General features: G+C 54.1%; 1 protein-coding gene across 1 annotated transcript; it reads right to left on the bottom strand.

Moving 5' to 3' along the window:
* Nucleotides 1–596: 596 nt before the first annotated feature.
* On the bottom strand, nt 597–9,429 carry IRF8 (interferon regulatory factor 8). The gene is made up of 9 exons (XM_032122011.1): nt 9,331–9,429; nt 7,561–7,735; nt 6,314–6,497; nt 5,225–5,313; nt 4,721–4,832; nt 4,391–4,438; nt 3,368–3,754; nt 2,678–2,793; nt 597–1,772 (listed from the first exon to the last, which is right to left on the bottom strand). The coding sequence occupies exons 2-9, from the start codon at nt 7,732–7,734 to the stop codon at nt 1,602–1,604; spliced, it is 1,281 nt and encodes a 426-aa protein (XP_031977902.1). The 5' UTR covers nt 7,735; nt 9,331–9,429; the 3' UTR covers nt 597–1,601.
* Between the last annotated feature and the right edge of the window lie 2,509 nt (nt 9,430–11,938).

Genomic DNA, 11,938 nt, shown 5'->3' with positions numbered 1-11,938 from the left:
TCCAGGAACTGGGCAGCCACAGCTGTGCCTGGGCTTCAGCACCCTCACAGGGAAGAATTTCTTCCCAAAGAATTTCATCCAGCTATTATTAAACTGCTCTCAACCCACAAGGTTTACCTTTTCTTTCCAGTTCTCCTGCCCATGAAGGGGTAACAGGGAATGAGGGAGGCACCTGGCTGCCAGCTGCGATTGCACCATGAGAGGACACAGGGGAAACGCTCCCATTTCCCATGGGAAAAGGAAAAGAGGAAGCCTTTGGGCACAACCATAAAAACCTGCCCCAATCCCATAACCTTGAAGCTTCACACCCAGCTCAGTGCTGCAGCAGAAGAGCAGGGACACATCCTCCTCCTCGCTGGAATGAAGGATCTCCAAGCGATCCCATTTCCCTCCCTCCATCACATTACTGCATTTTGACTCTTCTTTCCTGCCTGGGGATGAATCCAGGAAGTTGTGGAAGAGGAAAGAGGTGACAGAGGCTTAACACAGATGCCACCACAGGTAAAACCGAATTAGGGAAAGTCAGAGATCCCAGACTCACCCCACCAGCTTTGAGACCCCACTCAACGCCCCCAAAAACCACATCACAAGAGAAATACAAAATATAGCACTTTAATTGCAGGGAGATATAAAAATTTACCCCCCAAAAAATTAATAAACCTCAGGCATACAATAAATAGGCAGCTTTGGTGGCACGCACACATGTGCAGCCCTGCTTTGGGAGGCACCAGCAGCTCCCCAGAGCTGGGGGCACACTCAGAAGCTGTGAAAACGAGGATTTACACATGGATGACGCTGCCTGGACACGCTTGGGAGAGCCCCACACGTGTGTTGGGGAGGGTGAAGCCAAGCTATTCACACTACGCTGCAATCTTGAAAAATTAAAATTCTCTGTGTTTATATAAACTCTGGCTCCGGTCAGGAAAAATGAGGATTCCTAAGTTCTCATAGTCAGTATTTACACATAGAACCTCTGCATCGGTTTCCAAATTGCAATCCACTTTGGCACGAAAGAGAAACGCATAAATCTCAGAGCAAAAATAAAGAGGAATCTCAGGAGTTCTCTTTGGGAGGCACACCCTGCCTTCCACCAGCAGGACTCTTTGAAGGGGGAAAGCTGATTCCTGGACGGAATTTCCTAAATTTGAGCATTCTAAGGCTTTTCAAGAGTCACCTCCTATCAAGTTGCTGCTCTCAGCAAGGTCTGAGTTGCAGATTGTTGGGGCAGGTGCTTAGAGCTGCTGATTTTTGGTTCTGCTTGACTGGCCATTAACAAAGGCAACACAAAGCAAAGCCAGCCCTGACCTCCCTGCACAGCTTGGATGCTCCCTGGTCCCCCAGCTGTGAGCTACAGACAGTCCTGGGACTAGAAAAGTCATTTTTATCATAGATTGTTTGCAGGCACTGAACATCCAACCTATTTGCTCACGGCAATTTCCACCACTGGATTTATACAGACTCTGCACTGGAAATAGCAAAGAAACAAAACCCAACTTCCAAAAAAAAAAAAAATTTAAAAAAAAAAAGGATTTTAGGCACTCATGGGACTAATCTGGGTGTGGATGAGGGCAGCCCAGCAGGCTGGGAGGGGAGCAGGGGGCTCAGACTGCGATCTGTTGGTTTTCCCGGAAGAGCGGCCGTGTGGCGCAGATGTCCTGGAAGATCCGGTAGCCCTGGTCGTGCTGGGGCTCATCAGCCATGGGGAGCATAGGGCTGGAGCTGCAGGTCTTCCCAGCCTCATCCACCACCTGCCTGAGGTACAGCTGCTCCACCTGGGACAAAGGAAAAAGGTCAGGAGGATGCTCAGTGAAGAGGGAGCTCTTTGGGCATCTCCCATCCAGGAGCTGGGGCGGGGTGGGGGACACACAGCAGAGCACAGGCGGCCAAGGTCCTGCCAGGACTGCAGGTCTGACTCCACAGGCACCTCCAGGAATGAAGGAGCAGCCCCAGGAGCTCCTCCCAGCAGGGATATTGAGGTGCAAGAACAGGCTGGGGGATGTCCCAGCACATCCTCAGTGATCCTCTGGGGCAGACACCCACAGCAAGGGGAGGTGACCAGGTCAGAGCTGTGCAGGAGGCACAGGACAAGTCTGACCTTGTAAAATCCCCTCCCAGGACCTCACAGACCTGGTGGGTCTCTGCTTGCTCAAGAGGGAATGCCACACCCTGCTTGGCCCAAGAGGCGCCAAAATCCCTGTCCTGAGGCTTTTCAATCCCAGAACTGCTGCAGCTTCTCCATGGAGAAGTTTCTGACCAGAGCCACGAGGACTGACCCCATATCCCACCCCATCCTCCACCCTCCTAAGGTTTCCCAACCCCACTGCTGCCAAGCACGGCTGTTTCACCACATCACTGATCTTAAATCCACCAGGCCAGGGATTTACTCCCTCATTCCCACACAAAAAGGCAGAAGTCCCAGTGCCAATGCAGGATCAGGAGTTAAAGAAGAGACTTCCCTGCAGTTCATAGAACTTGTGCCCTTAGGGAGCTTCCCTGGCAAACCCAGACCCAGGAATGTGATAAGCAACAGCCCAAGCACCGATCAGGAGGCTGTGGAAAAGCACCCAACTTCCCCGCCCAACCCAGCCACCCAAATGCCCCGTGGCTCCAGGGGGTGGAGCTCTGCTGGCAGAATTCCCACCTCGTCTGGATCCCTTTTTCTCCCAGCTCTCCGTACCTGGACGAGGATGAGTTTGCACCTCAGCGGCACGGCATCCGGGAATTCCTCCCCGAAGCACAGCACGACTCTGCTGTCTGGGAAGCGGCCCTGGTTGTTGTAGTACTGCTGCAGCTCTGCAAGGACAGAGGAAAACCTGGAATTTGCCCTCCAGAGGCTGCCAGCCTTTGCTACACGCCCCTGGGATCAAACACCCTGCAAAGAAGCTGTGGGCTCAAGCAAAGCCTCCAACTTTGGAATTTGCCTCGTGAGCCAAAACACCACTTTATTCCTTCCTAGGTCTGGGCGTGTCACCTGCTCATCCAGAGCACTTGGGAAGCCAGCAGTGACGGCTTCAAAGTGGTCCAGGGAAAAAGGGCTCCACCTTTTCAACCCCACCACAGGGCCGAAGGGGCTCCCACACTGGGTGCAAGCTCCAGAAACTCCCTGTGCGTTGTCCCAAGGCTTTGGGATCCCAGAATGGCCTCTGCTTTTCCAGGGAGCAGTCTCTGGTCAGAGCCACGGGGACTATCCCTGTTATCCCGTCCCCTCCTCCACCCTCCTGAAGGTTTCCCAACCCCAAACTGCTGCCAGCCAGGGTTGTTCACCACATCTGCTGGCTGATCAGCTCAAATCAACCAATCCAGGGCTTTATTTCCCACAGGAAAGAGCAGAACTCCTCGCACCAAAAAGCGGGAGGCTCCTACAAACCTCGGAAGAACAAGTTGGTGTCAAAGATCTTCACCACCTCATCCCGGTCGAGTTTGTTGGGCCTGTCCTTGTAGGCCATGGTGTTCCCGCTCCAGAAGACCCTGCCCTGGCACAGCCTCTTGATGAAGATGCCCTGCTTGTTGCTGTGCAGGAGGACACCCCTCTCCAGGTGCCCAAAGAGCTTCTTGGTGATCTGCTTCTGGCGGTCGTTCTGGATGGCGTCGGCCGAGGGGAACCGGACGTGCTCCAGGGCATCCGGGGCGTAGAGCTTCTCCCCATGGCCCGAGGGCTGGCCCAGGGAGATCCTGCAGCCCTCAGAGCACGAGGTGCTGACGTGGCCCACCAGCCTCCCGCTGTAGTAGAAGCTGATCACCATCTGGGAATAACCTGGGAGGTGATGGACACGCACATCTCATCAGGAAAGGACAAACCTGCTCCTCACTGCTGTGCCCAAATCCCAGATTTCCTGGGAGGGACATCTCCCTCAGCCTGGTACAGGGCTGACCAGCAAGTGAGAGCTCCCAATATCACAGAACCATGGAATGGGGACCTCTGGAGATCACCCAGTCCAACCCCTCTGCCCAGGCAGGGGCACCTGGAGCAGGTGACACAGGGACAAATCCAGGTGGGGTTGGGATGTCTCCAGAGAAGGAAACTCCACAACTCCCTGGGAAGCTGTTCCAGTGCTCTGCCAAGCTCCATGGGAAGTTCTTCCTCGCACTGAGGTGGAACTTCTTGTGGTTTAGTTTATGGCCAAGAAACACATGGAACCCATTCCTCCTGCCTTTGCTCCACACTCCCCCCCATTCCAAAGGCTGGCTGATCCCAGCATCCCAAGCAACTGCTCTCTGCCCCATGACACCAGGCAGGATCCATCCCAGCATGGAAATGTGGGCAATCAGGAGGGTGCAGCACCTCCTGAACCCAAAGCAAAGCCTCCCTCAAGGTGGGGGACAGAGTCAGAGCCACCTCCTGCTACCACACACAGAGAGGGGCACCTGCTGGCCAGGGGAGGTGCCTTACCTGAGTGGTACTGCTCATAGCTGGAGTATCCATTCATCAGGGGCAACGCTGTGGGCACACAAAGCCGAGCTGAGCCTCCATTCCCAGCTCCCAAATCCCAATCCCCCAGCTCCCCCCCCCCACCAGCCCCCTCATTTTCTGTCCCAGTATTCCCAGCTCCCACACGGGAGATACCAGCAAAACCTCCCAGGTGGATTTCTCAATGGGCACTTTAAACATCCTTAATAAGGAAGATAAAATAAACTGCTCCCCACCCCACATCCCTGCACAAGGAAGATTTTTCCTGCCCCAACAATCTCCCAAATCTCACACAAGCTGTCGGCTACTTACCAGGGCTGGGCTGCTGCACCCACCAGTCGGGTATTGGGGGGTTCCTGCAGGTCTCCTGGGGGGGTGAGGGGCTCCTCTTGATGATCCCCAGGTATTCATCCACACAGGAGGGCTGTGGGATACCAGAAACGGGGATCAGAGCACGTTGGATGCCTTGCAGCACTTGGAGAGGGTCCAAAAGGCAACGCCAACCAGTTTTTGGGGTTGGAAAGATCAAGTTTGGCATTGCCCAGGTTGTACATTTGAATAAAACCCTCAAGAGCTACTGAGGGGAAGCGGGCAGGTGTGACAAGGCCAAGAAGGGGCACAGAGCTGGGACAAACCCCATCCCCCAGTGAATTCTCTCCCAGCTGGATGCACATGGAAAGCAGGAGCCAACACCAGGTGCTGGCTCCCAGGAATGAGCTGCAAATCCAGCCCTGCAGACGGAATTCTTGGAAGGCAAGGAATTTTTATCAGGCAGCCTGACCCAGCACTCCTCCTGCAGCCAAGGTGAGGCCTCACCTCTTTGATGAGGTCATCGATGGCAGAGGAGCTGCAGTCCATGTCCGTGACATCGTTCAGGCTGCTCCCGCTGGCAATCCCTGCTTTGCCTGGAAGGACAGGTGGGGATGCAGTGAGAACACCCACACACATCCCAAGCACAGCTCATCTTGAGGGGTTTTAGAAACCTTTCAGCCAGTGAAAGTTATGAAACCAAGAACCACAGCGGAGCCACGTAACAGCACCTTGGAGAAGCTCACAGCCCTTCCAGAGCTGCTTTTTGGGGGGGGGGGGGGGGGAAAAAAAAAAAAAAAAAAAAAATCACTTTACAACCCATTTCCCCCCTGCACAGCGACCAGCAGCAAGAAAACTCAAAAGTCTGGCTGGTAACACAAAGCTGGAGAAGAGGAGAGGGTTTGGGGGGTTTTTTTGAGCACCCCAGAGACTGGGGCTGCTGCTTCTCCTTTTTCCACCAGCCACCCCAGTGCAGGGGTGCTGCTGGTGGGAACCTGCCGTGCCATTTGCATAGGGGCAGCACAGCCCCTGTGTGAACGGGCTGGAGGGGACAGAGATGCTAAAGGCAGATTTCCTGACAGCAAAATCATTCTTTTTTTTGCACATTTTTAACATTTAAAAAAAAAAAAAAAAAAAAAAAAAAAAGGACAAAGCACACCACACACTCCCCTAACCACAAACAGGGTTATAGTTAGTGTGACCTGAACCACACCGGACAGCAGAGCAGCTCTCTGCAAAATCATTGCAAGAAAAGGGATTTACTGCAGCTCCTCATCATTCTCATGGGGCAGGGGTTGGGAGGAAAAAAAGGTTGAGGCTCATGTTCCTCCCCTACAACATCCTTAGGGCATGGGAGCTTCCACAAGGCTGCAGCTGTCCCTTATTTCCTAAGGGCTCAAGGGGTTAAAAGAAAAAAAAACCAAGCCTGGCCTTTCTTCCTCCCCTCCCTGTCACCACAGGGGGACATCTGCAAAGCAGGACAAGCAGAGAGCCAGAGCACAGAGCAGGGCCTGGCCAGGAAGCTCTGCTCAGGTGCAGGTCTGCGCTAACAGGATGGACCCATAGCAGGGGTCACTCCTTTGCTGGGGAACTCACATTTCTGCTCCTCCTCTGGCACGATCCTGTAGACCTTGTAGGGCTCAGAGATGTCCAGCTGGGACCTGTCTGTCACCTCCTCAAAGTCAGGGCTCTTGTTCAGAGCGCAGCGAAGCCGCGTCTTCCACGTGGCCGGCTCCGCTTTGTCACCTTCCTTGAACTTGCCTTTGAAAACAGCCCAGGCCTAAAGCAAAGAATGCAAAAAAAAAAGCCCTAAGAAAATCCTCCCTGCGAGCTCTACAAAGCCTCTCAGGGAGGAAGAGCTGGGGTTGCAGAGAGCATTTTGCATCTTGCACCCTTCTCAAGCATCCCCTGGGGATTCGCTGTTTCGCTCCTAGACTGCACAGCCACCACACCTGGGGGGGCTTTTGGGGTGCAGAGCAGCACCATGTACCCCAAAAATGCAGAAAAGTCTTTTAAAACCCAGGTTTTCCAAAAGTAGAGGTCAAAATCATCATGTGCGGCTTTCACCTCTGCACCTCGAGCTGCCGGGAACACGAGGAATTGCTGCTCAATTAAAAATCAAAATAAACCTCAAAAAAACCAACAAAATTTGTGCTTTCAGTAAGAAAAATGATAAGGGAATATAAGGTAGGAGAATATATTTTACCCCTGAAGGGAGATTGCAAAATACTACATATTTTTAAATATACATATTTATTTCTTTTATAGTTATTTCTGTATTTTCAGATGGCTGAGTTCAGTACCATCCTCATAACTCAGTGCTCCCAACCCAGTTGTCACTGAAAGTGAACTCACTCACCTGATACTTAGAAGTGGGGTCAGAGGGAAGGGAATTCCTGAGGAACTTTTTGCTTCAGGATAGAATTTTCCCATTTTTCCCCCAAACTGGAAATCTCCCCTTTAAGTAAAATTCTTCCTTCCAACCTTCAAAGGCTTTTTAGGGTAGGTTTTTTTTTTTTTAATACAAATCCAGCATTTTATCAAGAGAAGCTGATGAGAAGTTTCAAGCAGGTCAAAAGCTCCTTCTCATGTCAGAGCTGGATTCAAACCTGCTGAAAACAAACCTAAAACTGGTACTAATTTTTGATAAAAAGGAATAAATCATCCCCCCCCAAAAAAAAAAAAAAAAAAAAGAAAAATCCTAGGAGACCAATCACAGCATCTCCTGCAAGGGTTAAAGACATAAAACCCAGAGACAGCGTGGCCACGTCCCACCAAGGGACAAAAGCAGCACCACAGAGCCCAGGAGGCACCAAGAAAAAGCATCAACCACCTGTGCCTACCTTGAAAATAGAAGCATCCACCTCCTGGTTGTAGTCCTGCTTCCCGGCGTGCTTCCACGGGATGCGGAACATGGATTTCTCCTCGTTCTCCCAGATGAGGCCGGGGTACAGTTCGCTGTCGATCTGCTCGATCAGCCACTGCCGCAGCCGCCTGCCACCGTTCCGGTCACACATCCTGCAGGGACAGAGGGGGCCAGGCCCCGTCAGCTCTCCCAGTTCCATCCCAGCACAGCTGGGGAGCAGGGGTTGGGCTGGTTTGCCCCAGGCTCAGCTGGCAGTGGCACCACCTGGAGCTTTTGGAAGCCCCACATGCCAACGTCTGCCCGTGGAATGAGATGGAATTTAACATCCCTTCCAACCCAAAGCCTTCTGGGAATTCCCAATCCTATAATTCTAGGATTAAAATACCCCCCAGCCCACCCGCTGCTTCTTTTAAAATGAGAAAAGAATCAAGGCTATTTCCTTCTGAGTTGCTACAAATCCTTCCTCCAGCTCTACCAAAGTTCCGCTCCCAGAACCAGCTGACTCAGTGCTCTGCTTATTCCTATTTTGCTGTGGGATAAGCAGATGGATGGGGATTAAAGCCCCCAGCTGTGCTGTCACCTGAGCAAGTGACACTGGGCAGGCCATCCCAGGGTGCCAGAGCTGTCCCTGGCTGGTCTTGGCACAAGGATCTGTCCCAGAGGGAACAGCAGCTCCTCTCACCAGGCACCATCCGGGGAGCAGATGCCGGCTCCAAACTGCATCCCAAATCCTCACAGGGATAAGGAACACACAGCCACTGGAAGCAGAGTGCCAGGCTCAACCCTGCCTGTCACAACAGGAGCTGGTGGCCTGGCAGAAGTGACCAGCAGCCCCTGAATCAACTTTGCAGGCAGTTTGGGCTCCAGATTTTACTGGACTGCCTCTCCCTCATTCGTTTGTTATTTACTGCCCCAGTGGAAGATTTTGGGGGGGGAAAACAAGGATGCTCCCAGCACAGCCTGAGATCCAGTGGTCCCTGCTCTGCCACGGGATCCCACCAGCTCAGTGCCACCAAATTCCATCCCTTCTGCACTGCCCAGCAGGACACAGAGATAGCCCTGGCTACTCAGAGCACAGCCCCTGTTTTTTAGGGATGGTGAGCACCAACACCACCAGCCGAACACCACGGAGGGCACAGCTCTGGATGTCCCAAGACACGCCACAGCTCATCCCAGGAGGAATGGGGGCACACAGCAGGCTCTCTGGGAGCTCCTGCACCCAACCCGAGTCATGCCAAAGGGAAAAACCTCAGAAATCCCGCAGAAATGGGGCGCTCCTAAACCACCCCGTTTTCTAGAAAGCTGCTTCCCATCACAGCCAGAGGCCGGAGCTCCATCTCCCCTCCCCGAGAGGGAGTCACACGCTCGGGACGATGTCAAGGAGCCCTCCCGAGCGGGCTGGAGGCGGCAGCCCCGCACCGTCACCCCGCGGCTCCAACCCGCTCAGCCCGGGCTCTGCCGCGGAGCACCGGGGGCAGCACCGGGAGGGCTCGATCCTTGCGCAGGGGACCGCGAGCACCGGGCTGGGGACATCCCGCATCCCTACCGTCCCGCAAACTTCCTGCCCTTCCCCGCAGGCGTGCGGATAATCGGGGTAGGCGTCGGGACCTCCTCCTGCCCTCCCGCCGCTCGGTGCCGGTCCCGGCCCACCCACGGGAAATGCCGGTCCCTGTCCCTCAGCCTGCCCCTGCCCACCCACAGCAAATGCCGGTCCCGGTCCCAGCCCACCCACGGGAAATGCCGGTACCTGTCCCCGGCCAGTCCCAGCTCAGCTCCCGTCCCCGCGCTCCCGCTCCCGCCGCCGCGCCCGCGGCGCTCACTGCGCTCCCTTTATATAGCCGCGCGTTATGAGGCCACGCCTACCATCGCGCCCCCGCCGCACTCCACCAATCACCAGCCTCTTTTGCCTGCCGCTGCACCCAATGAGGAGACAGCGCCCTGCGGGGCCGGCCAATGAGGAGCGTCCCGGCGGGGCACGCGCCGCAGTTTCTGTTAAAGCGCGGCTTTCCCCGAAATCAGCTGAGCGGGAGGGGCGGGGCTTCGGCGGAGGGGGCGGGGCCTCGGCGGAGGGGGCGGGGCCTTAACGGAGGGGGCGGGGCCAAGTCGCCTCTGAACCGGGTCTCTCCCGGGCTGGTTCGGCCCCGTGGTTCCCAAACTCAAATTAATCCATCCCAAATTCCAACCCAGTTTCCCCAGTCCCAGAGCAGTCTTCCCAGAGCCAGACTGGTGCATTACCAGTCCCAGATCAGTCCATCCCCAGTCTCAGACCAATAGCGCCAGTCCCAGATCAATCCATCCTCAGCCCATGATCAGTATATCCCCGAATCAACCTCCCCAGTTCCAGACCAGTCTCCTCAGGTCCAGATTAATTTAGTCCCATACCAGTCTTTCCAGTCTCAGTCCAGCCTCCCCAGTCCCAGATCGGTTTCCCCAGTCCCAGACTGGTCCCTCTCCCGTCCCAGATCTTTCTATCCCCAATCCCAAATTGCCCTTCCCAGTCTCGGGCCAGGGTCCCCAGTCTCAGTCCAGCCTCCCCAGTCCCAGATCAGCTTCCCCAGTCCCAGACTGGTCCCTCTCCAGTCCCAGATCTTTCTATCCCCAATCCCAAACCACCCTTCCCAGTCTCAGAACAGAGTCCCCAGTCCCAGCTCAATCCATGCCCAGTCCCAGACCACTTTCCCCAATCCCAGATTCGTCCACCCACAGTTCCAGATCAGTCCGCCCCTAGTCCCAGTCCAATCTCCCCTGTCCCAGATTGGTCCATCCCCAGCCCCAGACTGGTCCATCCCCAGGCAGTCCCCAGTTCCTTTCTGGATCAACCCCACTCCTGGATCATTCCCTCCCTCCCTGCCCCAGCAGTTCCCACTGTTCCCATGCTGGATTTGGTGTCCTGACCATACCCAGCACCCTAAACCCAGCCAGGGCCACCAGAGCATAAAGGACCATCTGCAGCCTGACTTCAGCGGGGGTTTTTTTGGGTTTACCAGATTACACGCACATTTCTTGGAAGAAAACCATAATTACTCCCACATGGGTAATACAGAGAAATGGGAAATGTATGGAGCTGCGCAGATGGTTTAATAAAAATAACGCCCCGAGGTGCACAACCTTGCCTGTCATTTCTAATAAAGAACGGCTGTAATGGCCCTTGTTTTTAAACACCCCACTGATCCTCCTTGGATTCCCCCCCAGGAGATTTGGGGTGATCCAAAACCATCTTCTGCAATACAGTCAGGAGGATTAATTCTCTTTTTTGACCAAAAATACAATTTTAAACTTTGCAAGGGGTTTGCATCGCCCCCTCCCCCTGCTAGATAGAGACCCTCCTGTAAAAAGCTCTTAATTTTGTTAAAACCCTGGAAAATTTGTGATATTTTAAAGGGTCTTCACACAACCAAACTCCATCTCCTTTGGAGACCAGAGACCTGGAGATTCATTGCGATGGAGAGGGGTGACTTCATCATTCCCAGCTTCATTTCGGCTCTGCAGCTTCATAGGCAGCGTGGAAAGGTAAATCTAAATTCCCTGGGGCGAGGATAAAATATTCAACCACTTAAAATGGGGTTTCAGGCACTTGGAGTAGGCTGGGAGACGCCTCACAGCCCTGCTTGCTGCTGGGAAGGGAAGATGAGGATGCCAGCAGGGCCAGGAATTTGTTGTGAAGGATTTCCCTGTGTTAGCAGCACCCTGGGAAGCTCAGCCGGGCTTCAGCAGAGCCGTTTCCCCGTTGCCAGAGGCACCAGGATTTCAGGAAGGCTGATGTGGGACAGCAGAGCCGAGCAGCCAAGCGTGAGGTGCTCTTGGAATGCAGGAAGAAGTTGAAATCAGCCCGGTTTTACCTGTTCAGGGTTCGCCTCCTGGCTCCCAGAATTCCTAAAGCCACCACTGATGGAGAAATAAAGTGGAAAAATAGATTTATTCACCTGGGACACCCCGCAAATCCAGGGAAATTTGGGATGGGGGGAGCTTTTTGGGCACCGATGTCGCTGGTGGTGCTGGTGCATGGAGGGTGCTGCTGCTCTGGGGAATCATTCCCTGTGATTCCCCAAACTGGGGGGATTTTCCCAGGTTTTGCTTTGGTGCCGTGGTTCCCTGGGGAATGTCTGAACCCCGGGAGGGGCAGGGCCCGCCGGGCTGTGGAGGTTATCACACCTCGGGCAAAGCCAATCTCTGCTTATCACCCATCTCCAATGACTTCCTATTAACTCCCACTTTCTTCTCTTTTCTCTTCCTGCGTGCGAGTTCCATTTTTCTGCTTCCTAAAATGATAACGGGGGCTTTAAATCCAGCATTGATCCCGTTCGCTCACTCAGCCCCCTCCACCAACAGCCTTGATCCCATTCATTGCTTTCCCA

Source organism: Corvus moneduloides, chromosome 12 (assembly GCF_009650955.1).
Source record: "Corvus moneduloides isolate bCorMon1 chromosome 12, bCorMon1.pri, whole genome shotgun sequence".
Classification (NCBI taxonomy): Eukaryota; Metazoa; Chordata; class Aves; order Passeriformes; family Corvidae; genus Corvus; species Corvus moneduloides.
The sequence above is the reverse complement of the archived record's forward strand: the minus strand, read 5'-3'. Positions and strand labels throughout refer to the sequence as shown.